The sequence below is a fragment of the Thalassophryne amazonica genome, chromosome 5 (genome assembly GCF_902500255.1).
Source record: "Thalassophryne amazonica chromosome 5, fThaAma1.1, whole genome shotgun sequence".
In the NCBI taxonomy this organism is placed as follows: domain Eukaryota; kingdom Metazoa; phylum Chordata; class Actinopteri; order Batrachoidiformes; family Batrachoididae; genus Thalassophryne; species Thalassophryne amazonica.
This window is the reverse complement of record NC_047107.1, coordinates 40,335,079-40,360,882: the sequence shown is the minus strand read 5'-3', so window position 1 is coordinate 40,360,882 and position 25,804 is coordinate 40,335,079. Positions and strand designations below refer to the sequence as shown.

Genomic DNA, 25,804 nt, shown 5'->3' with positions numbered 1-25,804 from the left:
CATCAGGAGTGCACAGTAAAGGGTGATTTGTTTCCCGTATGACATACGGTCATCAGTGAAGTGCAGAATTCAGCTAATCAGCTAACAGCTAATTAGTAAAGCTAACTTTACTAGCTTTTTGTTAGTGGATTAGCTTTTCAGAGGACAAATTAGCTTCCACTAAATTAATTTCTGCTAACTTCAAGTAAAAAGCAAGTCTCTTCGGCATCTCTGGGTCACCACATGCATGTATATTTGGCTTAAGTTTTACACCAGATGCCCTTCCTGACGCAACGCCATATTGGAAATAGGCAGGGGCGGATTTAAATCAGGAACCGTATGCACTGGAAACAATCACACTTAACTACTTCACCACAGTATTGCCAACATATCAGTAAGAAAAGAAGCTATTAGCTGTCCTAAAAGTCGTTAGAATTTGCTAAATGATGTCATCACCTAATAGCATTTGCATAATATGATGTCATAACAGATGCTGTAGGAAAAAAATAATGTTCTGGGAGAGACAAAAAGTGAGTAAAACACCATAATAATATGTAGAACCAGAAATAAACTTGATTCTTGGTTTGTTTATTTTCCCATTAAAATTGGCCATCACTTCTCAAAATAAAATAACTTCTCAACATCAGGGCTTCTCAAAGTCAGGAAGAATAATTAGGTACACTGTGCAGCAAATGAGGTAAGCAGACTGACCAAATCCGAGTGAGTTTTGCGATTCAATGATCAGATCACTACAGCAGCATTTAGGTGAGAAATAATTTTTTTGTTATAGATCCCTTCTAAAACAGGGCGGGATCAGCTGCAGTGGCATCGCACGTGTGATTAATTTGCACCTTGATTGCAGAGGAGTGCATATGTCCCTCCACTCTGTGCTTTGCAGCTTCCGCGGGCGGACCACCCTGTGTACTGTCCGCTTGTCCACCATCTTTAAGTCAGCTAACATTTTTTTTCAAGTAAATTTTAATGGTCAAAAACATTTGTAAACCTTAAAATCATACATGTTTGTCCCTGTTGGAGCTTATTCACTAATCTAATAAGTGAAACAGACACATTGCGTGAAAGCAACAAGCATCACATTGAGCAAATAGAGAAGCAGGAAGTCAAGATAGAGTAAATGCATTTATTAGATTGTTAAAATTATTCTCCATATACATTTTTATTTCTTAATATTTCTTATTAATTTAAAACTTTCTGTGTTGTGGCAAAAATGTTTACTGAATGGAATTTATGGTTTAATTACATTTGTTAATTTAATTATTTATGTACATCATGATGTTGGCATGCTAAAGGTTTATAGGAACCTATTTGCACTTCAACATACTACAATTTCAATGTGTCAACTATATTTATGCTGTAACATATTTGATTTTTTAAACAATTTTTCAGGGTTTTAACGGCAAAAAACAAACACACAAACAAAACAGACATACACACACAAACACACACATACACGCACACATCTAGGGATGGGTATTGATAAGATTTTATCAATATCGATGCTATTATTCCGCTTATCGATCCGATTCCTCATTGATTCCCTTATTAATACCTCCTGTGAATTTTCTGTGTAGTAAAAGTAGGCTTTACAGGTTTTCTATGTCAACAACATTTTATTAAGTTTTAAAGTAAATAAATATGAAATTGGTCACTGCATCCTTGATTTCTGGACAGAAATAAAATCTGTGCATGGCGAATCCTAGATATCTGGATATAAATAGAGCTCAAAAAAATCTGTAGTTTTGTCAAAAACATTTCCTTTCAGATATTAATGAGACAAATGTGACTCCATAGCCTCTGAGCAGAGCTCAGCCGGTTGTGCTGCAAGTCAACATCAATGTAATTCATAAAGAATGCAGAACGTCTCATTTTGGGAGGAAAAAACATTTTAGTCTGTGGTAGTTTGTTGTCTGTATTACAATGTTTGGAAAGAAGTGTCATTTGATTTAAAACAACAATTTGCTTTGAAGTTAGTCATTCCGACCGGACTCTGTCTTTTTAACTTGACTTGGCAGAGAGCCACGCAGCGTTTGGAGCTGTGCGAATGGCATGGAGGACGATTCTCGTTTCTTGCCCACAACAAGACAAGAGTCCCTGTTAGTGACTTTAATCCACACAAAAGTGAGTCACGGTTGACATCTTTAAACTGCTTTGACAAGGGTTAAGAAGCAGACTTGCCACTTCTGAAAAGCAGTGAAGCAGAGAACCAACGAAGCAGCAGGTTAGAGCACTGCTTTGCTGCTTCAAGCTTCAAGCAGAGCCACTGCAGAAGCGGTTGATTGAAGACCTGCTGCAGGGTCTGTAATCAACATAGAGAAATAATCATTTTCCTGATAAACACCTTCAAAAACAACAGCCACTCTGAAGGTCCGATAAGGGAATCATTAAGGAAAACCGCTATTGATGTCGGTGGATCGAATCATTTCTGAACAATTCTCGAAAAGAAACGGCTCTCGATACCCAACCCTACACACGTGAAAGCTAATAGCATATAATAAAACGTCGTGGTTGACGGTAGCGTCAGCTAAATGTTTTAGCAGTTTTTCATATTAGCATTACCCCAATTAGCAGATCAGCTGTTATCAAAGCTAACTTTAGCTGTGCCCACCACTGACGGGCATCACTATTAAAATTATCATGTGTAACATTTCTCAGTGCAAAACAAAAAGACTTCAGTCATTTCAGTCTGTGGTTATGCAGAAAACATTCTCATTTGCACTAACAAATGATCTGACATCAGTGTGCTTATCCTACGATTAGCCTTCTATGCTATGAATAGCTTGAGAGATATTTTTGAGTCGGAGATGGATCTGAGTAAAACTTTGACAGCTTACGCATCGCCAGCCGTGAAACTAACTTCCCACTCTGTGTGGGCGTCTCAAGCAGAACCAAAGCCCTTCTCCAAATCCTCCATGAAATCTGCTCTTCTGGCTCAACAAAGAGAGACTAATGAGGCAAATGACAGACACTTTGATACTCTGAGATTAGGGTGAATTATATAACCTTTCCCCCCTCTCACCCCCACCTTCTGAAGCTTTACCAATACGTTTTAGGATTGCGTCAGTATTGACTGCTTTCTCTCTGGTGTCATTCAACATCTTTGTCCTCCTGTCTCTTGATTTCCCTCTTCCCCTATCTGACTTCATATTCACTTCATTCAGCTCGTAATTCATGAATGTCCCGACACTAATTTAGCTCAGCCAAGCAATGGCAGTATCTGTTTTAACACAACAAAGCAGCATAATGGTGTAGAAAGAATGGAGCATCGGGGTACGGGTAAGCAAATCTGGAAAAAAGTGTTGTGACATCAAGGTGACAAAGCTGCAAATTTCACCTTTATTAGACCTGTGTCCTTGGCAGATGCACAGCTCGCCCTTTGTTAGAAAGGTATGTGTACATTACAGTGGTGGTGATTTGGAATGGATTGGTTCTAAGTGTGTAGACAAGGTGCGGTACCCCATGGCTCCTTGATAGCTGGCAGTGTGACAACTATGAATAAAGGGTAGGGAACAGCCTGAAGTATTGCCATGTAATATCTGCCACAAACCCACATAAATATTTATGCACTTTGCAGAACACCACATGGAAGGAGGTGGGAAGGAGAGAATGGGACAAGCATGGTCGAGAGCCGCTAGTTCAGATCTCTGCGTCTTTTGGCTGAGTGAAAATTCTTCAATCAAAAGATGACAAGATATGAGCTAGCCACTTTCTCTCCACCTCTAATATACGGTGGCTGATAGGGCCCATAAAACTAACAAATACAGATTTACAAAAACAAAAAAAAAACAGCTGAATAAATTTACATTACAAAAAAAGTCTTGCAAAATGAAAAACGCTTGTAAACCTAGAGAACACAAATATAACCTACAGCACATGTGACAATTTCGTTGTTTAAAGTGTCTCCTGCAAATTCAGACAACACACGCAAACAGAAGAACATTGGAATGAGAAAGATGTGCTGGGTCTTTGAGAACGAGGGACATTAATAAATCATGCTCTCAAATTGAAACACTGTGCTCTTTAATAAATAGAGGGAATAACCTTGACATTACTCAGGACTCTATTTGTTTGGACTGTGTGGGACATACAGCCCAACAACAAGCAGGACAGTTAAGGCTATGGTAAGGCTATGTTTTAAAAATGTTTAGGAGTCTGTTTATTGGCAACAAGAAGCAATTAACTCTCGTGTTCCTGTACAATACCATACCCTTTATTTATATAGCACATTTCACAAACATAGTTTCCAAAGTGCTGCACAAAAAAAAAAAAAACAAACACACACACACACACACACACACACACACACACACACACACACACACACACACACACACACACACACACACACACACACACACACACACAGACGACCACACACTCACGTGGTGTTAAAAGCCAAAGCATAAAAATGGGTCTTTAGATGAGACTTAAAACACTCTACAGTGGGGGTACAATAACAATAATTATCCAGTTATTGCCTGCTTGCTAAATAACTAATGCCAAAAACATGTTATCAAATTAATTCTGCATGTGCAAGAATTAATTTGCTTATATGTGTGTTTTGCAAGTGTTTTTCCCTGCAGTTTGCAAGATATTTTGTTATACATGCAGACTTTTTTGGGGTGGGGAGTGGGGGTGGTATTTGGGTGCTGTCTGAATTTGGAAGTATTGTGGCTTCTATCGGCTACAGTACTAACTGCTGATTAACTGAGATCTCCTCAGTTACTTAATGCAAATAGCAGTGACATTTTTTGTAATTAGTAACAATCATTGGATTTCAGAAAATTACTGTAACCTTAATACTTTTGTAGTGCATCTAAATTGATAAGTGAAATTAATGCACATCATACAAAAAGTGGACACAATCACAAATACATTAGCTGTGAATACTTTATACTTCTTTATCTCTTAACAAATAATAGAAATTATAAATTGAAACATAGAATCTCAAAACATATTTTTTCAATAATCTAAAAACTTCCTTTTTCTAAAAAAAAATATAATAATAATAACTACAAAAATTTCACTCAAATAGGTTTTTTAACCTGATATTGCCAGGAATCGAAAGTTCAGCAGAGGAAATGCTGCTTGAGTCTTCCATCTTATGGAGATTTGATTCTATGGGCAACCCATCCATCCATCCATCCATCCATTTTCTTCCTCTTTATCCGGAGTAAGGTCGCGGGGGCAGTAGCTCAAGCAAAGCTGCCCAGACCTCCCGATCCACATACACCTCCCCCAGCTCCTCCAGGGGAACCCCGAGGCGATCCCAAGCCAGCCAAGAGACGTAGTCCCTCCAGCGTGTCCAGGGTCTTCCTCAGGACCTCCTCCTAATGGGACGTGCCCAGAACACCTCTCCAGCGAGGCGTCCAGGGGGCATCCGGAAAAGATGCCCGAGCCACCTCAGCTAGCTCCTTTCCACGTAGAGGAGCAGCGGCTCGACTCCGAGCTCCTCCCGAGTGACCGAGCTCCTCAACCTATCTGTAAGGGAGTGCCCAGCCACCCTACTGAGGAAACTCATCTCGGCCGCTTGTACTCGTGATCTCGTTCTTTCGGTCATGAGCCAAATCTCATGACCATAGGTGAGGGTCGGAACGTAGATCGATCGGTAAATCAAGAGCTTTGCCCCCCTGCTCAGCTCTCTCTTCACCACGATGGTCTGATACAGCGACCGCATCACTGCAGACGCTGCACCGATCCGTCTATCAATCTCACGCTCCATCCGTCCCTCGCTCGACGCTCGCTCCAACGTGCACTGGAAACAGGTTTGACTTACTACCGGCAATGCGAACCAAGCTCCTGCTGCGGTCATACAGGGACTGCATAGCCCTTAGCAAAGGACACCGGACCCCGTACTCCCGGAGCACCCCCCACAGGGTGCCCCGAGGGACATGGTCGAACGCCTTCTCCAGATCCACAAAGCACATGTGGACTGGTTGGGCGAACTCCCATGAACCCTCGAGCACCCGATGGAGGGTGTAGAGCTGGTCCAGTGTGCCGCAACCAGGATGAAAACCACACTGCTCCTCCTGAATCCGAGGTTCGACTATCGGTCGAATTCTCCTCTCCAGTACTCTGGAATAGACCTTACCGGGGAGGCTGAGGAGTGTGATCCCCCTATAGTTGGAACACACCCTCCGGTCCCCCTTCTTAAACAGAGGGACCACCACCCCGGTCTGCCAATCCAGAGGCACTGTTCCTGACCACCACACGATGTTGCAGAGGTGTGTCGGTCGGGGATGGGCAATCCAAATCAGAAAAACTTTGGACAGTTTGGAAAATCCAAATACCCCTTTTACCCATTTACTTTGACTTTTGTTTTTATTGCAGAAAGTATGAACCCAAGATATATCATGTTTTGTATGGTCAACATAATTTCATTTGTTAATATACGTCCATTCCTGCATTTCAGGCCAGCAATCCATTCCAAAAAAGTCTTGATCGAAGCAATTTAGGGCTAGTATTGAGGTAAAAACAATTAAATAATGATGTTTCACAGGTGATCTCAAAAGGTGACTGTAATCATGAATTGGTACAAAAGCAGTATTTAGGCAAGGCTGAGTCTCCGAGGAGCAAAGCTGGGCAGAGGATCTCTATTTTGTCAACAAATGCATGCGAAAATTAGTGAAATGTTTGAAAACAATGTTCCTTTACAATCGATATATCATTCAAAGATTTCAATGAATGTGGAGGAATTTCAGTGCATAAATGGTAAAGGTGCAAGCCTAAGTTGAACATCCATGATCTCCAATCCCTCAGACAGCACTAAATCAAGAAATATAATTCATCAATAGCTGACATAACCATATAGGCAAAGGATTACTTTGGGAAACCTTTGTCAAGCACTACAATGTGGAGTTACATTGACAAATGCTTTACTTAAAGCTTTACTGTGCAAAAAAGAAGCCTTATGTTTAAGGTTGTCCAGAAGTGTCATCGCCTTCTATAGGCTTGGAGGCATCTGAGTTTGACAATCATGCAGAGGAAACATGTTTTCTGGTCAGACAAATCAGTATTTCAGATCTTTTTGGAGGAAATGGACAGCGTGTGCTCAGGACCAAAACCAAAAAGGACCATCCAGACAGTTATCAGCAATAAGTTCAAAAGTCAGGATGTTATGTTGGCAAAGGTAATTTACACTTCTGTGATGGCAGCATTAATGTAGAAATGTACATTGAGATTTAAGAGCAACATATGCTGACTTCAAGATGACATCTTTTCCAGGGACATCCATGTTATTTTCAACAAGACAATGTAAAACTGCATTCTCCACACATTACATACTGTAGGCATGGCTGCAGAAGCAGAGGATACAGATACTCAACTGGCCTGCCTGTCATCCTGACCTGTTCCCAGTGGAGAACGTGTTGATCATTTTGAATGCAAAAATGCAACCGTACTGTGTTGCACACCTGAAACACAACATTGCTTGGTATCCTCAATTTCAAAACATCTTTTAAGTGATGTGAGAAAGAATAGCAACTTTACAGTGGTAAATGATTTAGAATCCCAACTTTTTCTGGAATGTGTTGCATACCTGAAGTGCAGGAAAAGATGTACTGCATATTAACAAATGCAATGAAGTTGACTAGCAAAAACATGAAATCATACTGAAATCATCAATTCATACTGTCTGCAATGAAATAAAAGTGAACGTAAATGTATGAATCACTGCGTTTTATTTTAGTTATTTATGTATTCTATTTGCATTTTCGATACCATTCGAACTTTTTTTGATTCTTAAACAACAAACACACAAACAACAGTTGCTGAGGTAATGGTACTGGGCCATTTAAAAAGGTTTTATACTTGTAAAATTAAATATAATTGAGTAATCCTTGACAATGCAACTACAACCTGAGAACACATTTTTTGCGATGTAATCTAGTGTGAACACAGTTGTGTTTTGCAATCTGATTTCATAATCTCGATTACATGTAATCCAATACTACCCAACCCTGCTAAGTACTTTGTCTTCTCCTTATCAAGCTTGCAGAATGTTGACATACGAAAACAGCTGGTGTACCTCATTTAGCAAAATTTGCAAACATCTTGTCTATACAGACAGTAAAGTCAGTCACATATGTGTAGGTGTTCCCAAGACAGAACTGCATGATGTACCACACAGGTAGCATGCTATAGTACTCAGCTCTTGTTTCTCCGAGGATTCTTTTCACCAGCTCAGCCTCCATTGCAGAAACGACATGAGCCCTCAGCTTTTAAACAAAGTGCAAGTTTGAACCTCTGATAAAGAGCAGCAAAGCTGTAAGATCCCTGGCAACCAAACCTCATGGTAAATTGCTGTTGAAAAGGGAATTTGGGGATGGAAGGCAACTTGCCTCAGGAGCCCCAAGTGAATATCATTTTGTACAGGTATCACCATCACTGATCCCATATATGGCTTTGTGGAATGAGACTTTTATTTCAAGAAAATACTATTTGAAAACAAAAAAAGTGCCAAGAACACAATAAAAATACAACACGCCAAAAACGTGCATCTTTGTATTTTCAGGCATTGTTAAGGGCCCCTTCACACATACTGTGAATAAGTACAACTCAGGGTGACTCCCAGCGAAACAGCTCGTATGAGCAAACCACGCAAACATCAAGCCGAAGGCAGGCGTGCATGATCTCAGCACGACGATTTGTGCACGTGACAGTGTCTTTCGAGCAGGAACACTGCTGGAGGTTTCTTCCTGTTAAAAGGGAGTTTTTCCTTCCCACTGTGGCCAAGTGCTTGCTCATAGGGGGTCGTTTTGACCGTTGGGGTTTTTCATGGTTATTGTATGGCCTTGCCTTGCAATATGGAGCGCCTTGGGGCAACTGTTTGTTGTGATTTGGCGCTATATAAGAAAAAAGTTGATTGATTGATTGATTGATTGAACACAGTGCGAGCAGCTGCACCACATCACGTTGCTGATGTGGAGAACAATAAATTAAAAACCAGCTGTATAATTAGTGAATATCACTGGGTTGATATAAATAATACATAAAAGGGGATGCAATACAGAACCCCGCGGTTAAATAACCCTGGTAAAAAAAGTTACTCACGGGATTCAAACCCATAAGCTGTGATTACCAGATGGAAATTTTACTACTGTGCTACCATCACTGGCCTGTAATCAGAACGGGAAAATGTCTGAAATCAATAAGGACATAGACGAGGTGCGCTGTGTGCGGCCGCTGCAGCACAGCACAAAGGCGAAAGATGTTTTATATATTTCCACATGAGGACAGCAGGCAGAGACACACGCCTCATGGAGGAATGTTGTCCGTTCATGTCCTTCCAAACACGGAACGTGTCCTCAAGCTGGGACATCCAGGAGCAGAGATCTTTACAGCCGCCGCTGTGAGCAGACACGTCTATTCAACGCTCAGACCAACGTGTCACTCTCTGTGTTATGTGGTCATTCATTTTCATTATTTGTTATGTGATGAGCTGACAGGCCTCTCCCCATGCTGTGTGCGATCAGACTTGGCTGTCCGGCCCCCATGTTATCAGATCTGTACATACATATAAACATTTTAAGCAACACACACACACACGCATACGTGCAAGACACATGCACCACATATGTGTGGCTTTTTGCAACTCCACACTCATGGGGGCACTTAGACAAATTGCACATCCAGCTCGACAGTGACTGTCTACTGACTATTGTCGTGTTAATAGTGTGAACGGCCACACATTTTCTAACTGCCAAACGAGTGGTGTTAGATGTTCGTGTGTGTCAGCTGGAATTTGGCCAACATCTGCCGCGAGAGGGTATGATGGGCTCTCACAGAGCACACTCGGTCTTTCAGCCGCTGGTGTGCGCACATAGTTGTAGCAACAGGTATACGAGGCGTTGGAGGCAGCTACAATTTTACACGTATTGCATAGGATTCCTGCTTCATGCGCATTTCATGCGTAATTTGAACAAATTTGCACTGTGTGTGAAGGGGCTCTAAGGAATACCTGTACATGGAACAGACTGTGAATTTACCTGTTGACCAGAAGAGTTCTGAAGGTGACCAGACTCATGCCCTGATAGGTGGGCAACAGCATTGGCCAGTCCCATGCCCAGTCCACCACAGCGCTCTGTTGATGTATGAGGACAGTATATTGTTAGTTATTAATCAGGGTTAATACCATCAGTGCATTACCGCTCCAGCTGAGACCCACTAACAAAGGAAGAGGGGGGTCCCAGGCACAGGCCACCGACACCAGGCGATCAATCATGTCCGCACAAGAAGGTTTTTATTCCAATAAGACAGCAATTAATTTATAAATCCATTTGGGAGGATGTAGCCATCATTTATAGAAAGATAAATCAATTTTCAGAGGGAGTCGTTACTCTTCTGACTGTTTTGCTTTTTTCCTCTCCATCTTCAATGGCAGCCCCCCACCCCATGCCTTATAACATTCTCTCTCTCTCTCTCCTATACACTTGGCAATTGGACCACATTTGGAAAACAAATAAAAATCAGATTGCTTTGATTACCAAAACCTCACTCTTAACTCCAGGCAGAGTTTTATTGACAAAAGGAGGAGAACTCTACTCACTGCCTTCATCCGTCTATCCCCCTCTGCTCCTTTCTCACAAGTGATTGATGGATGTAACTTTTTCCACCACCTTCCGTTTTATTTGACAAACAACACAGGCACCTGAAGCAGAGAAGGCATTTTAATCATTCTCTTAATAAGGTGTTTCTATGCAAAGCTATGCAGCCTCCTGTGATTACAAAAGAAAAAAAAAACGGGCTAAGTCTTTAGATTAAAACATGTTTGTTGAAAGGAAAACAAAAAATTAACTACATTAAGTCACTCTTTTATGTTTTGAAAGTGGAAAAAAATCCTCTCAAATGTTGTTTGTTTTGTGGGATATTAAAATCATTTCTCAGGAAAATTGGATGAACCTCCTGGGAAAACTGTCACAATAATTTCAGTTATTAAGTCAATAACTTAATGTAACACAGTACAGACATTGTACTGGGTGGGGGTGGGGAGTGAAACAGCTGCTGAAGGAGAGAAACTCCACCTTCAAAGCTGGTAATAGGGCTCTCTACAACACCCGCCCGCGCCAAGATGAAGAGAGGTAACAGGTAGGCCAAGGAGGATTTCAGGAGGACTGATGACCACTTGGCCAGCAACAACAACAGGCAGGCATGGATGGTGGTCCAGCACCTGACCAACTGCAATCCCGGCACCAGAGCTGCATATTATGATGCTGCATTGGCAGAAGTGTTAAACCTCTTCTTTGCTCGCTTTAAGACTGTGGCACCGGGAGCAGCCACATCGGCGCGAGTGGCCGGAAGCAACTTCACAGTGGGGGTGCACAAGATGAGGCACACGCTGAGGCCCCAACGCAACGGGCCCCAACAGTATCTTCAGACAGGTGCAGAAAGCCTGTGCAGACCAGCTTGCTGGGATTTTCACCAAAATCTTCAACCGGTCCCTGACAGTCTGTTGTCCCATCATGCCTGAAGGCCTCCACAATAGTCCCCCTACCCAAAAAATCCCCCACAACCAGCCTCAATGACTGCCAGCCTGTTGCACTCACATCGGTGGTGATGAAGTGTTTTGAAAAACTGGTTAGAAGTCACATCATGTCATAACCCCCACTTCAGACCCACACCAATTCGCTTACAAGGCAAACAGGTCAACAGAGGATGCCATGACCACTGTCCTCCACACCACACTGAGTCCACCTGGAGCAACAGGGTAATTACGCACATCTTCTGTTTGTGGATTATAGTTCAGCATTCAACACCATCGTCCCCCATGGTCTTGTGAGAAAACTGCTGAACCAAGGCCTACCTCATTCCAAATGTCTTTAGATTAAAGACTTTCTGCCAGATTGCTCACAGAGAGTCAGGATTGGCCCTCACGCATCCACAGCACTCACACTCAGCACCAGTTCCCACCAAGGCTGCGTGCTGAGCCCGCTGCTCTTCACCCTCTACACCTCTAGCTGCACCCCTATCCGCACCAGCAACAACTTCATTAAATATGCTGAAGACACTACAGCGGTAGGCTGTATCACTGGAGGAGATGAGTCTGCCTACCGCGATGAGGTGGAACAGCTGATGGTGTGGTGTTGAGAAAATAACCTGCTCTTGAACATCTCCAAAAAAAACAAGGCGCTAATTACAGACTTCGGGAGAAACAAAACAGACATTCAGCCCATTTTCATAGGGACCTGTGTGGAAAGGGTCAGGGACTTCCGTTTCCTGGGAGACCACATAGAGGAAATACTGACCTGGGACAGGAACACCACACATTTGGTAAAGAAGGCACAGCAAAGACTCCACTTTCTGAGAGTCTTCAGGAAAATTAACATAACGCAGAGACTGCTCGTGTCTTTTTACCGCTCTACCATTGAGAGCATCCTCGCATACTGCCTCTGTACATGCTTTGCCAGCTGCACAATGGCAAACAGGAAAGAGCTCCTGAGGGTTACCAAAATGGCAGAGAAGATCATTGGGTGCCCTCTACCCACACTGGGGGACCTTCATCACACCATCCTAAAGGACTCATCCCACCCTGGGCACTCTCTGTTTAAGCTACTGCCATCAGGCAGACGGTACAGGGCCATTAAAACAGGTACAAATAGATTGAAAAACAGTTTCCACCCAACTGCTCTTAGAGCTATGAATGCCACTGGAACCAAATAGCCATGCCACATGCCACACTTGAAATGAGTGCAATATTTGTTTATATGCAATAACCACTGCCACTGAAATATCCACAGTTTTGTAAGTAAGTTTCTCTTTGTTTTATGTAATCTCTTTTTCTGATACTCAGCATACCATACCATACCCTTTATTTATATAGCACATTTCACAAACATAGTTTCCAAAGTGCTGTACAAAACAAACAAAAAAAAAAAAGCCACACATCCCATAATTTTTTTTCTTTTTTAAATTTGTGCTCTGAACTTAGCTTTTTCATTCTGTTAAATTTTATATTTTCTTTTCTTCCCCAGACCTTTCAAGTCTGTGCGTGGTTTACTCAGGTTTATATTTGCACTGAAAGGCTTGCACCTTACCTTTTGTGTACTTGTTACAATGACAATAAAGAATCTGTATCTGTAAATTCAGACCAAGGTCCGCACCAAAGTTTCTTTTTTGTTTGTTTTCTGGGTTATTGACATTGGTGTGTTGTTAATTTTAATGCTTATACAGCCTGAATCAACAGACAACTGCCCCAAACCACTGTAGAATTTGAGCCTGACCCCTTTTTTAGTCAGAAAAAAATGGGTTGTTTGGTCCACAGTCTGGTTAGGTCTGGTTGTTTGATCTAGACTCTGGTTTCATGGCAGACTTGACAACTCCTGCACCAATGTGAAAAGTCAGAAAGTCCAAACGGGGCAAGTGTGAAAACACCTGAATACTACTTGCAGCTTGACTTATCTTGCTAAATTAGAAACAATAAATAAATAAATACATCATAACAATAATTAATTCAACATCATGAAGACAACCTTGTGGACATATTTGGGGTGAACTCCCAAAGAAGGGCACTGTAAGACATCTCGCTCATATTCTTCTTCCATTTTTTCTGATAAAGAACCATCTTTTATTGTTTGACCTTTCAGTGTTCTTTTATTCCTGCCAGCCTACTTGGAGAAGGCAATGACCTATGGAGAACAGAGAAGCTGCGCACCAGAAAGGCCTAACAACTTCAGTGATTTCTACGCTATCTTGCTTGCGAGACTCAAAGCAGCTCCTAACCTTCCATATTATGTTCTGGTATTGGCAGCAAGTTAACCGTTCAAGACTCTGCACATCACACCCACACAATATGCAGTGAAAAGACTTTGGACATAACTCTTTCAAATAATGTCATTTCTGCAAGCTAAATTACAAACAAGTAATTTGCAACAAAGTGAGTTGTAATGGTGAACCACAACAACTCCTCACATAACTAACCTGATCCAGCTTGTCTTTCCCGACATGGTCAAATTCGTGGAGTGGATTAAAACACAATGTGTCCACGTGATTGTCAGAGCCAATGTCGAAGTCTGAGTCACTGGGTGATTGTGCACTTCCACACAGTTTTGACATCAACAGTTGCTGCATCCAAGAAAATAAGAGAAAGAGCAGAAAGAAAACAGAGACAGAGAGAAGCAGGGTTAAACAAAACATGGCATGATTGACAAATGTACTGTACAGATAAAATCTGCTAAAGTAGCACTGGAGAGGCTTAAAAAGTGTGTACAAGCAAGCCAAACAACTTTTAGAAAACTGTTACATTACTGAAAGGAATGTAAAAGTTTTTGAAAGTCAATGTTGAGATGCTATATTCAAATGGTGCTTGTAAGAAAAGTATCTGAAACACCTGGAGTCATCTGGAAAAATTAGGAGAATTCTACATACAGAGGTCTGACAAAGAGTAGTGTAACTTTCACTTTGTAGATATGGTTCATAGGGGCCGTATTTGAACGTAGAAACCTGATTGGACGTTAACGATGTAAAATAAGTTATTTTCCATGACATACAGATAGCCGTAAAGGCCACAGTTCAACTCTACGTGGACCTGGTGAAGAGCACAAGGACATTTTTAGCCAACCAACACATTTGGAGGTTGTTTGCTTGGATGTGTTTCTGAAAATTTCTGAAATGACACGGGTGCCTGCCAAAACTGTGCAAAGGAGCCTCGACTGACTATTGGTTAAAAAAAAAGAAAAAAAAAGAGAAAATAGATGTGTATATTTTGTATGAAAGGTGTGAAAAACATCTATTTGAGGAAAAAATAAAACCATGATGAGTCACAATGATGGATAACTGGCTGAGGAAGCTTCTGGGTTCATTTTAGAACAGCTCTGCACAACACTACAACAGAAAGTTCCAGCACAGAAGTGTAGTCTGGAAATTTGGTCACCATAAAAGAAAGCAAGAATTATAGGCAGTCAGACAGGACATTTTGTCACAGAGCCAACAGCTTTTAAAATGAAGCCTAGAAGAAAAGGTCCTTGCACTCTGCATGGCACATTGCACGATTCAAATGATTACAGCTCTAGAACTGCTGGTGCCACTACATATTTGTTCTGTTTTGCTTCCACTGCTAAACTTTACTAGCATTAGCCAAGTCTTTGTTTTTTGAACTGTTCTCTCGAAAAACATGTAATTAGTTCTTACACAATCCAGGAAATTCCAACAGACATGTTATTACCAATAGTTCCTCCTCCATTGTGAGTACAGTCACAACTTACCTTTGCCTCACTGGTCGCATGGTGCACTACCAATGTTATACACACACACACACACACACACACACACACACACACACACACACACACACACACACACACACACACACACACACACACACACACACACACACACACACACACACACACACACACACACACACACACACACAAAAGCCCAAGCTAAATGTGCACTGGAAAGACTGAGCAGTGGTGCCACATAAACACAGCTGAATACAATCCAGTGTAAATACATACACTGGACTGGTGCATATGATGCATTTGTGACACGCCTTGTGTTCCAAGCATGACACATACACAACAATGGAGGAGTGCTGTTCAAAATATATTTTACTGCATTAACAAGAACACAGATTTATACTTGAATATTGACACCATTTCATGCTACATGGTGACACTGTGGATGTCAAGAATGATTAGTGGTCAGCACTGATGCATTTTGCTGGAAGGAACCTAATGGGGCAGGAGTGATATTCTGCAATCTCAACTGGAATCTTTATTTTAACACTTCTAGTATTTTCTATCTAACTATGATTACTAGCAATTATGAAATAAAGCAATGATATTACAGTTCAAATGCAGCATGGCCAATGATGGGTTTTTCAGTACACGTTCTACTTTTGTTTTCACAATCCTCTGGTACAGTTTGACAGAGCAGTTGTTACTGTATGTGAGGTTCAGTTTAAGGTAATTTGGGGTTTGTGTATGTTCCTGGATAAACATTCTGGTCTGACTTCAACATATCCCTTTTCATCACCTTGACATGGTCTCAAAACCTCCTATCCCTCCATCCTGCCACCAGCCTAGTTTGTCCACGAACGATGTACTCTTACCTCGACCTTGGGAGGGAAAAAAATGTTTGACAAGAAAACACAGAATGCTTGTAAATATCATTAATACGCTATCAAAGTGCAACCCATAGAGAGCGCTATCTGTGAATTCCACTAGCAACAGCATATTATGTGATGTTTGATCATCTGACTGTTTTGATATTCCATCCTGGGTTCTAATAAACAAACTTGGGTCTTGTCAGGAACCATTACAGGAGCAGCAACCAAATTTAGCCTCTTGTTATGTTTTTTTTAACATGACTTAACCACATAGACATCAACAAGTACTGTGCTGTGATGATCCCTGAAGGTCTTCTGTGTCTGTTTTGTTTCACTCAGAAAGCATTAATGGATTTTCTGTACACTCCTGCAAGAAGTGAAGCAAAATGAGAGCTTCAAGCACATTCAAATTGCATGGTAGCTGCCGTGATAACTTACATTATTTGTTTTATCTAAAATACATTTAATTTACAATTCTGTTCTCAATGCTTTGCAGTACTCAATGGTTTGATTTATTCCCATGCTGTTTGTGTGATTTACTGTTTAACAAATCAACCAAATCCTGGGCAAAAAAATCAAGCCACCTTCAGAAATGTTGTGGAACCAGTATGTGCACGTAACACATTTTAGCAAAACCAACTAATATATCTATTACAAAATCCAGAGGTTGTCTTTATATTACAGGAAATATTAGCATGTTTTGCACAGGGGCACAGTAAGGTTTTCTGTAATTTATTTATTTTTTTTTTTTGTCCTACCCGGGAACCATCACCTTGATTGATTTTGTGATCATATCATCTGAGGCCGCATGTTCTGGACATTCGGGTGAAGAGAGGGGCAGAGCTGTAAACTGATCATCATCTGGTGGTGAGTTGGATCAAACTTTGGACAGACCTGGTAAGCCCAAACAGATAGTGTGGGTAGAGTGGGAACATCTGAAGGGGCCCACTGTCTGAAAGGTCTTCAAGATCTTCACCTAACCTGATGGAGGTTAGGTGAACTGAATACTTTATTTCCAGGTGTTCCCTGTAAAAGAGATCTTGATCTCAATGGGCCAAATCTGGTTAAATAAAGGGTAAATTAAATTAAATTAAAAACTCACACATCCAGCAGAATATTTCTGACAACCCTGTGGAGGTTGGGGGCTTTGAACCAGAATGGGCAATGTTCAAAGCTACTACTCTTAGCTTCATAGTGGAGTACAGCAGAGAAGGATTTTCTTTCACCAAAACAGATCAAATCCAGGCTTGCATCTAAGATGTACCTTATGGCAATTTGTAGCTAAACTTTCAGGTCGTCTTTTTAAGAAAATCCTCCTCTATACCACTTCATCATGAAGAAGGATAACCGGTGATACAAAATGCAAAGCTTGCACTGTACATAATTTCTCCAATCACAGCCACGTAAGCCTATAACTTCTTCTGGGTTGTCTGGGTGTCTTGGTGGCTTTCCTCACTCTTCTACTCTTCTTGCACAGTCACTCAGTTTTTGAGAACTGTCTACTCCATACAGATTTACCATAGAGTGCCATATTGTTTGTATTTCTTTGTAAGTGATGTAAATAAAGCCCGAAACATATTCAGTGGCAGCTTTACCATCAGAGAGCCTCACCCACAACTACCACAAAAGACTCCAAGCTGTCATTGATGTTAAAGGGGGCAATACCAGTGGTGTAGTCTACGTGGAACGCAGGTAGACGCTGTCTACTCACCTAAAATGACCGGGAATTTCCGTCTACCCACTTCAAATTGCCCCGGGAAGCGTGACAGTGTAAATAAAATAAGCGCTTATTGACTGTAATTTTATTTTCTCCCTTTAAAAGACAGCCATCAGGCGTCCATCACTGCAGAGTGCACCGTATGTCCCACCCCCGCTCGCTCTGCTAGATAAGAATTTTAATTGGCTCATAGACAGATGGGGGCGGGGCTACCAGCTAATCAGCGCGAAAGCTGCACACAAACAAGAAGAATGCTGGAGAAAGTATCGATGGTGATTATTACCCGAAAAAATGAAAACAGGCCTCGGTTTTAGATTTTTTTTTTTTTCGAAAACGTCCACCTGCTGCTTCAGGGCCGATTGATGAAGTTTGCACCCTGAGTGGAGGAGATAATCCTGGCGCTGTCTGCATTGCTGGTAAGTGGGCTAGCCTACGACAGCTAGTTTTTTATTTGTTCACTAAGCTAATGGGCCTTTCACACTGAATACGTCAGATGCGTCAAAAAACGGTCTAAAAAGCATTATTTTCAATGAGACACGTTGCTTTTTAGATGCTGACGGGAGCGCGCATTGCCGCTTGTCGGCAGGCTGACATGGACAAAGTTCAAGCCAATCCAACTTTCTGAGCTGTGACGTACCTTTGCGTTGTCCAATAGGAACGACGCGTCGGGCCAAAACATGGAAGACTAGTGCCAGAAACCACTGATCTGTACAAAATGGATTGGTGTAGAAATTAACCACTGATCTGTACAAAACAAACGTGTCACAGGACTGCTCATTTATGGAGCAGTTTTCTGAAGAAAAATCCTTTGAAATGTTTTTGTTGTTGTTTGTTACCTCAGAATTTCTGATTACTGTTAAAAAAGTTTAGAACACTTATAATTAAAATAGCTAAATAAATCAATAAATGATTCTTTAGAAACCTTTCATCTGTAGATTAAAACCACCTGTTATTTCAGATTAGATCATTTCTTGTTTAACATAAGGAACCTCGAACATTTATTTTTAGACAAAATAACATGGAAATTTGTACATTTTTTTTTTAAGTCTGGTAGATTATTTATATCTCATTTCAACCAGAAAAACAGACACTGTAAATAAATACAAATGTTTATTATAAATGCAACAGGAAATAATTTAACAATGACTGCAGTGTGATTGTAAAGTAGGATTTCTGTGACATAAACCTTTTTATGATTTTTTTTAATGGTCATTTCAACTTGTAATTTTGACAAAATATGTAATTGCCTTTTAATGTTGTTATCAGGACAGAGTCATTTCTAAAATATGAATTTGAGCACAATAAGTGGAGAGCTTCTACTTGTGCAAATGTCTTTTGACTTTGATTCGTGGACATTTTTAATGATCCGTTCATTTATTGTTAAAATATAAAATGAAACAGCTTTTTAAAAATAATAGAGTTTTGCCGGTAATCTATAGATGTCTCTTGAACTTGAGTCCCGTTGGCTGTTGGATAGTGTAGTTTTAAAATGACTGGAATTGGTAAGTGGCATACTCTCAGTAGTTGCATGGTTGTCTTAGTTAGTTAGTTGGTTGTCTTCATACTATACTTTTGTGCCACTGATTTGGCCTACAATGTTTTTGTCATGGGTTGAAAAGGTTAAGCATCTACCATATTTTCATTGTTGTATGTGAATTTTCTGGGAGCTAGCTTCTGTCCCGGCTTCTGTCCTTCAGCCTAGCTGCTGTTTTAATGGAACTTAACGTATACTAATACTAGCTTGTTTATACTGGGTAGGTTTCTTTATGGACCACAAAGCCTACACGTTCCAGTCCCCCGTCTGGACCTGGTGATGGACTGTCAACTTCAACAGAGATTGTGGTAGGAGGCGTGAGGCTCTGCAGCCAGTGCATGCTCATGTAGAACGGTGTGTTCTGTTTTGTTTTTGTTTATGCGTCTAAACTGTCCACAAACAACGTGGGGCCATGCGGATTATATGAAGGGTGAATCTTGCAGCTGCTGAATTTGACAGTACAGGCTCATATCCCGTACTAAATAGAGGGAGGAAAAGTGAACTCTTGCAATACACTTAGTTGGGAGGCAATAATCTGCTCCTTATTATTGCTAAGAGAACTTTTCTTTCTTAATAACAAGGAGTCACAGTCACTTTTTTTTTTTTGAGTGACTGTGACTTAAAGTTGTCTTATTTACTGTTAAACAATACACAGTAGCTTGCATATGATACTTTTGGCTGGATTTAAACATTGTTTATTCCTGGTTTATGACCTGATTAAATTTCTTTGTTAAATTAGGTTTTCAGATGCCAAAAAATAAAGGTATTTGATCTTTGTATTTTTTAATCACTCTTTTAGATTTACTGTTGTATACTGTATTTTGCAATTGGTGCAAATTACTTACTTACATTCTGACACATTTCTCACATTTATAGTGGCAAATATAGAATATAAATGATCAGATGTAAAGTATAGATCTGTTTGTTGTTATGGTGTTAAAAATGTTAATAACCGGGGGCGCAATGCACAAGGTTGATGACGGACAAAAAACAGTCTACCCACTTCAAAAATGTAGACTACACCACTGGGCAATACACAGTATTAAGAACAGGGGTATGTAAACTTTTGATCAGGTTCATTTGGGTAGTTCTCTTGTCATTTTGATTTAAAAAGAGGAAACACAGTTGTATGACAATAAATGGCTTCATCCAACCACTAACCATGAATGAAAAAAAAAGTTTCTGTGTTGTCATTCATATTCTCTTAAAAATGGCCAAAAAAGCAAAAATTCTGCCAGGGCATGTAAACGTTTGAGCACAACTGTACATTGGATGATGTTGAAATTGAGGATGGCCCAATGGTTGTTCCAGCAATATCAAAGATTTCGTGTCTGCTACCGACAACATGCGTGGAATGTGTCAAACCTAAACCTACTTCTAGGCATCTTATATATGCTACTCTGGAACCACCCCTAAACCCAAACAGTTCAACTGTCAACCCCACTGAGGTCCTTAGTCTGGGTCTCATTAACATAAGATCACTATCCTCAAAATCATTGTTGATTAATGATCTAATTATTGATCATCACTTAGATATGATTGAGCTATGTGAAACCTGGCTTAAACCTACAGCTGTCTTCCCCTTAAATGAGGCCTGCCCCCAAGCATATACATTTAGTCACGTCCCTCGTTGTTAGGAAGGTGTCGTAGCACGGACCCACAACAGGGGGCGCAAATGAACGGACAATGAGTAAGCCAAAAGGTAACAATTTAATGTTGTGATAATACACAACGAAATGTGTCGTAATTTTCACAGTCAATAAACACCAGGTGACGTGTGGGCAGGCTCGAAGATAGAAGACGCCCGACGAGAGAGAAGCCGCGTCCCACACGGCCTCCACCACCAACGGTCTGAAGAACACTGGAGCCGCCAAGTCCCGAGTCCCCAGGTGGCCTCTGTCTTCGGCTGTCGACCCTGGTACTGCTGGCAGAAAACAGAAAGATGATGTATGAGTGTGAGTCCGCACACTCAGTAATTTACAGTCCAGACACCGTTAGGAGGGAGCACCTCCACCTCCAAATCACACACACTCGTGCAGCTCCTGATCAACCACTTATCTGGGAGGGGGTGCGAGGTGAAGCCGTCACTGTCACACCAAACGCCAATCCTCCAGACAAGGCAACACTTCAGGAAAACGGCTGCAATAGAAGTTCAGTTGGTTACACAATGTGTCAGTCAGCAGAGAAATTACCTTGGTACTGGTAGTCGATTTCTCGGCGGGGAGGTGGAGTTGCAGTCCGGCTTATATGGTGGTGTAGATGAGTGACAGCTGGAGTAATGAGTGACAGCTGTCACTTCCTCTGGGTCTGGCGCCCTCTCGTGCTTGGAGCCCGCACTCCAAGCAGGGCGCCCTCTGGTGGTAGTGGGCCAGCAGTACCTCCTCTTCAGCGGCCCACACAACAGGACCCCCCCCTCAACGGGCGCCTCCTGGCGCCCGACCAGGCTTGTCCGGGTGTCGTCTGTAGAAATCGGCCAGGAGGGCCGGGTCCAGGATGAAGCTCCTCTTCACCCAGGAGCGTTCTTCAGGTCCATACCCCTCCCAGTCCACCAGATATTGGAACCCCCGGCCCTTACGACGGACATCCAGGAGCCTGCGGACCGTCCAAGCAGGCTCCCCGTCGATGAGCCGGGCAGGAGGCGGCGTAGGTCGAGGTGCACAGAGGGGCGAGGTGTGGTGTGGCTTGATACGGGACACGTGGAAAACAGGGTGGACCCGCAGTGAAGCTGGGAGTCGGAGCTTCACTGCGGCCGGGTTGATGATCTTGAGGATGGGGAATGGTCCGATGTATCTGTCCTTTAACTTGGGTGAGTCCACACAGAGGGGGATGCCCTTTGTTGACAGCCACACCTCCTGCCCGGGCTGGTATGTGGGGGCCGGGGAACGTCGGCGGTCCGCATGGGTTTTGGCCCTCGTCCGGGCCTTTAACAGGGCAGAGCAGGCGGTCCGCCACACCCGGCGGCACCTCCTGAGGTGGGCCTGGACCGAGGGCACACCGACCTCTCCCTCCACCAGCGGGAACAATGGGGGCTGGAACCCCAAACATGCCTCAAAAGGGGAGAGGCCGGTAGCAGACGAGACTTGGCTGTTATGGGCATACTCGATCCAGGCCAGATGGTGACTCCAGGCCGCCGGGTGCGCGGAGGTGACGCAGCGAAGGGCCTGTTCCAACTCTTGGTTAGCCCGCTCTGCCTGGCCGTTGGTCTGGGGGTGGTACCCGGACGAGAGACTCACGGTGGCCCCCAGCTCCTTACAGAAACTCTTCCACACCTGCGAAGAGAACTGGGGATCACGATCTGAAACGATGTCCGATGGTATCCCATGCAGCCGCATGACATGGTGGACCAGGAGGTCTGCCGTCTCCTGGGCCGTCGGGAGCTTCGGGAGGGCCACGAAGTGGGCCGCCTTGGAGAACCGGTCCACTATCGTGAGAATAATGGTGTTGCCCTGGGACGGCGGGAGGCCCGTGATGAAGTCCAGGCCGATGTGAGACCAGGGGCGGTGAGGCACTGGCAGGGGTTGGAGGAGTCCCGTCATCCTCCGATGGTCTGCCTTGCCCCTGGCGCAGATGGTACAGGCCTGGACGTAGTCCCGGACGTCGGTTTCCAGGGACGCCCACCAGAAGCGCTGCTGGACTACTGCCACGGTCCTACGCACTCCGGGATGACAGGAGAGCTTGGACCCGTGACAGAAGTCCAATACAGCAGCTCTTGCCTCTGGTGGGATGTACAGTCTGTTCTTGGGGCCAGTCCCCAGGTCCGGGCTCCTTGTCAGGGCCTCCCGGACGGTCTTCTCCACGTCCCAGGTGAGGGTGGCCACGACAGTGGACTCGGGGATGATGGTCTCGGTGGGGTTCGACAGCCCCGCTTTGGCTTCTTCTTCGTGCACCCGGGACAATGCATCTGGTTTTTGGTTCTTGGTCCCGGGGCGATACGTGATCTGGAAGTCAAAGCGCCCGAAGAACAGAGACCAGCGGGCTTGCCTGGGGTTCAGCCGCTTGGCGGTCCGGATGTACTCCAGGTTCCGATGGTCTGTGAAAACCGTGAAGGGCAACGATGCCCCCTCCAGCAGGTGTCTCCACTCTTCAAGAGCCTCCTTCACCGCAAGAAGTTCCCGATTGCCGACGTCATAGTTCCGTTCAGCTGGGGTCAACCTGCGGGAATAAAAGGCACAAGGATGGAGGACTTTATCAGCCTCCACGCTCTGGGACAGCACGGCTCCTATCCCTGAGTCAGAGGCGTCCACTTCTACTATGTACTGGCGATCAGGATCTGGCTGCACCAGAACTGGTGCAGTCGAGAACCGGCGTTTCAACTCCTGGAACGCGGCTTCGCACCGATCCGACCAGGTGAAGGGGACCTTGGTGGAGGTCAGGGCAGTCAGGGGGCTAACTACCTGACTGTAACCTTTAATGAACCTCCTGTAGAAATTTGCAAAGCCAAGGAACTGCTGTAGTTTCCTGCGGCTTGTTGGTTGGGGCCAATCTCTCACCGCCGCAACCTTAGCCGGATCAGGGGCGACGGAGTTGGAGGAGATGATGAACCCCAGGAAGGACAAAGAAGTGCGGTGGAACTCGCACTTCTCGCCCTTCACAAACAGCCGGTTCTCCAACACCCGCTGTAGGACCTGACGTACATGCTGGACATGGGTCTCAGGGTCCGGGGAAAAGATGAGTATATCGTCCAGATATACGAAGACGAACCGATGCAGGAAGTCCCGCAAGACGTCGTTTACCAATGCTTGGAACGTCGCGGGGGCGTTAGTGAGGCCGAACGGCATGACCAGGTACTCAAAATGACCTAACGGGGTGTTGAATGCCGTCTTCCATTCGTCTCCCTTCCAGATCCGAACCAGGTGGTACGCGTTTCTAAGATCCAATTTAGTGAAAATTTGGGCTCCATGCAGGGGCGTGAACACTGAATCCAACAGAGGTAACGGGTATCGGTTGCGAACCGTGATCTCGTTCAGCCCTCTGTAATCAATGCATGGACGGAGTCCGCCGTCTTTCTTGCCCACAAAAAAGAAACCAGCACCCATCGGGGAGGTGGAGTTTCGGATCAGCCCGGCAGCTAAGGAGTCCCGGATGTAGGTCTCCATTGATTCGCGTTCCGGACGTGAGAGGTTGTACAACCTACTGGACGGGTACTCAGCGCCCGGGACCAAATCGATGGCACAATCATACGGTCGGTGCGGGGGAAGAGTGAGTGCCAGATCTTTGCTGAAAACGTCAGCAAGATCGTGGTACTCCTTTGGCACCGCCGATAGATTGGGGGGGACTTTGACCTCCTCATTAGCCGTAGTGCCGGGAGGAACCGAGGATCCTAAGCACTCCCGGTGGCAGGTTTCGCTCCACTGCGTCACAACCCCAGACGGCCAATCTATCCGGGGATTGTGCTTCACCATCCATGGAAAGCCCAAAATCACGCGGGAGGTAGAAGGTGTTACATGGAACACTATCTCCTCCCTGTGATTCCCAGACACAACCAAAGTCACTGGTTGTGTCTGATGTGTGATTAATGGAAGCAGGGTGCCATCTAGTGCTCGCACCTGCAATGGTGCCGGCAGAGCCACCAGAGGGAGACCTACTTCCTTTACCCATCTGCTGTCCAGCAGATTCCCTTCAGACCCCGTGTCTATCAGTGCTGGGGCATGAAGGGTTAAATCCCCACAAAGGATTGTTACTGGGATTCGTGCAGATTTGCGGGGTTTTCCCGCGTGCGTGTTATGACCCACCCTTAGCCCAGTTTCTAAGGACGGGCGTTGTAGTTTGACCGTTTTAGGGCAGTCCCTCTGCATGTGCTCGCAAGAGCTGCAGACGAAACACTCCCCGCGGGCCAGCCTCCTTTGTCTGATGTTTGATTTTAATTTGGCCCTGCTCGTGTCCCTAGCCTCCTCAGCAGGGGGAGCTGTAGCCACACGGAGCTCTCTGGCAGTGAAGCGTGGGGACGACGTCATCTTATCGGAACCGGAAGGGGGAGGGACGACTCGTGCCCGGTCATGCCTCCCGGCCTGCTCCCGACGATGCTCATTTAAACGGTTGTCTAAACGTATAACCAAATCGATCAGCCCGTCCAATTCCCGCGGTTCCTCCTTGGCCAGTAGGTGCTCCTTAAGGACCGGGGACAGTCCATTTACAAAGGCGGCGTGGAGCGCAACGTTATTCCAGCCGGACCTCGCTGCCGCGATGTGGAAGCCGACTGCATACTCGGCTGCGCTACGACGCCCCTGTCTCATCGACAGCAGCACGTTCGAAGCGGTCTCGCCTCTGTTGGGATGATCAAACACTTGTTTGAATTCCCGTACAAACCCAGTATAAGACGTTAGGAGCCGTGAATTCTGCTCCCAAAGTGCCGTAGCCCATGCGCGTGCCTCTCCTCGAAGCAAATTAATAACATAAGCCACCCGGCTAGCGTCTGATGCGTACATGACGGGACGCTGTGAAAAGACGAGCAAACACTGCATGAGGAAGTCCGCGCACATCTTGACACAGCCCCCGTACGGTTCCGGAGGGCTTA

The 25,804-nt window shown here is 44.0% G+C and overlaps 1 protein-coding gene and 1 long non-coding RNA gene across 5 annotated transcripts in view; one reads left to right on the top strand and one right to left on the bottom strand.

Annotated features, from left to right (window-relative positions):
- Window positions 1-25,804, top strand: part of LOC117510360 — a 903,074-nt gene that overhangs the window by 493,727 nt on the left and 383,543 nt on the right. The gene's annotated exons all lie outside the window — the stretch shown is intronic.
- The window catches only part of kiaa0825 (KIAA0825 ortholog), a 429,491-nt gene that overhangs the window by 237,294 nt on the left and 166,393 nt on the right, over window positions 1-25,804 (bottom strand). For 3 of the 4 annotated variants that reach the window (XM_034170047.1, XM_034170046.1, XM_034170049.1), the window contains 2 exons: window positions 13,909-14,052; window positions 9,981-10,075 (listed from right to left, as the gene is read on the bottom strand). In XM_034170047.1, coding sequence (XP_034025938.1) covers window positions 9,981-10,075; window positions 13,909-14,052 — 239 coding nt within the window. Of the gene's footprint in view, window positions 1-3,314; window positions 3,484-9,980; window positions 10,076-13,908; window positions 14,053-25,804 lie in introns of those variants that run through there. The other variant, XM_034170048.1, reaches the window with a different exon arrangement.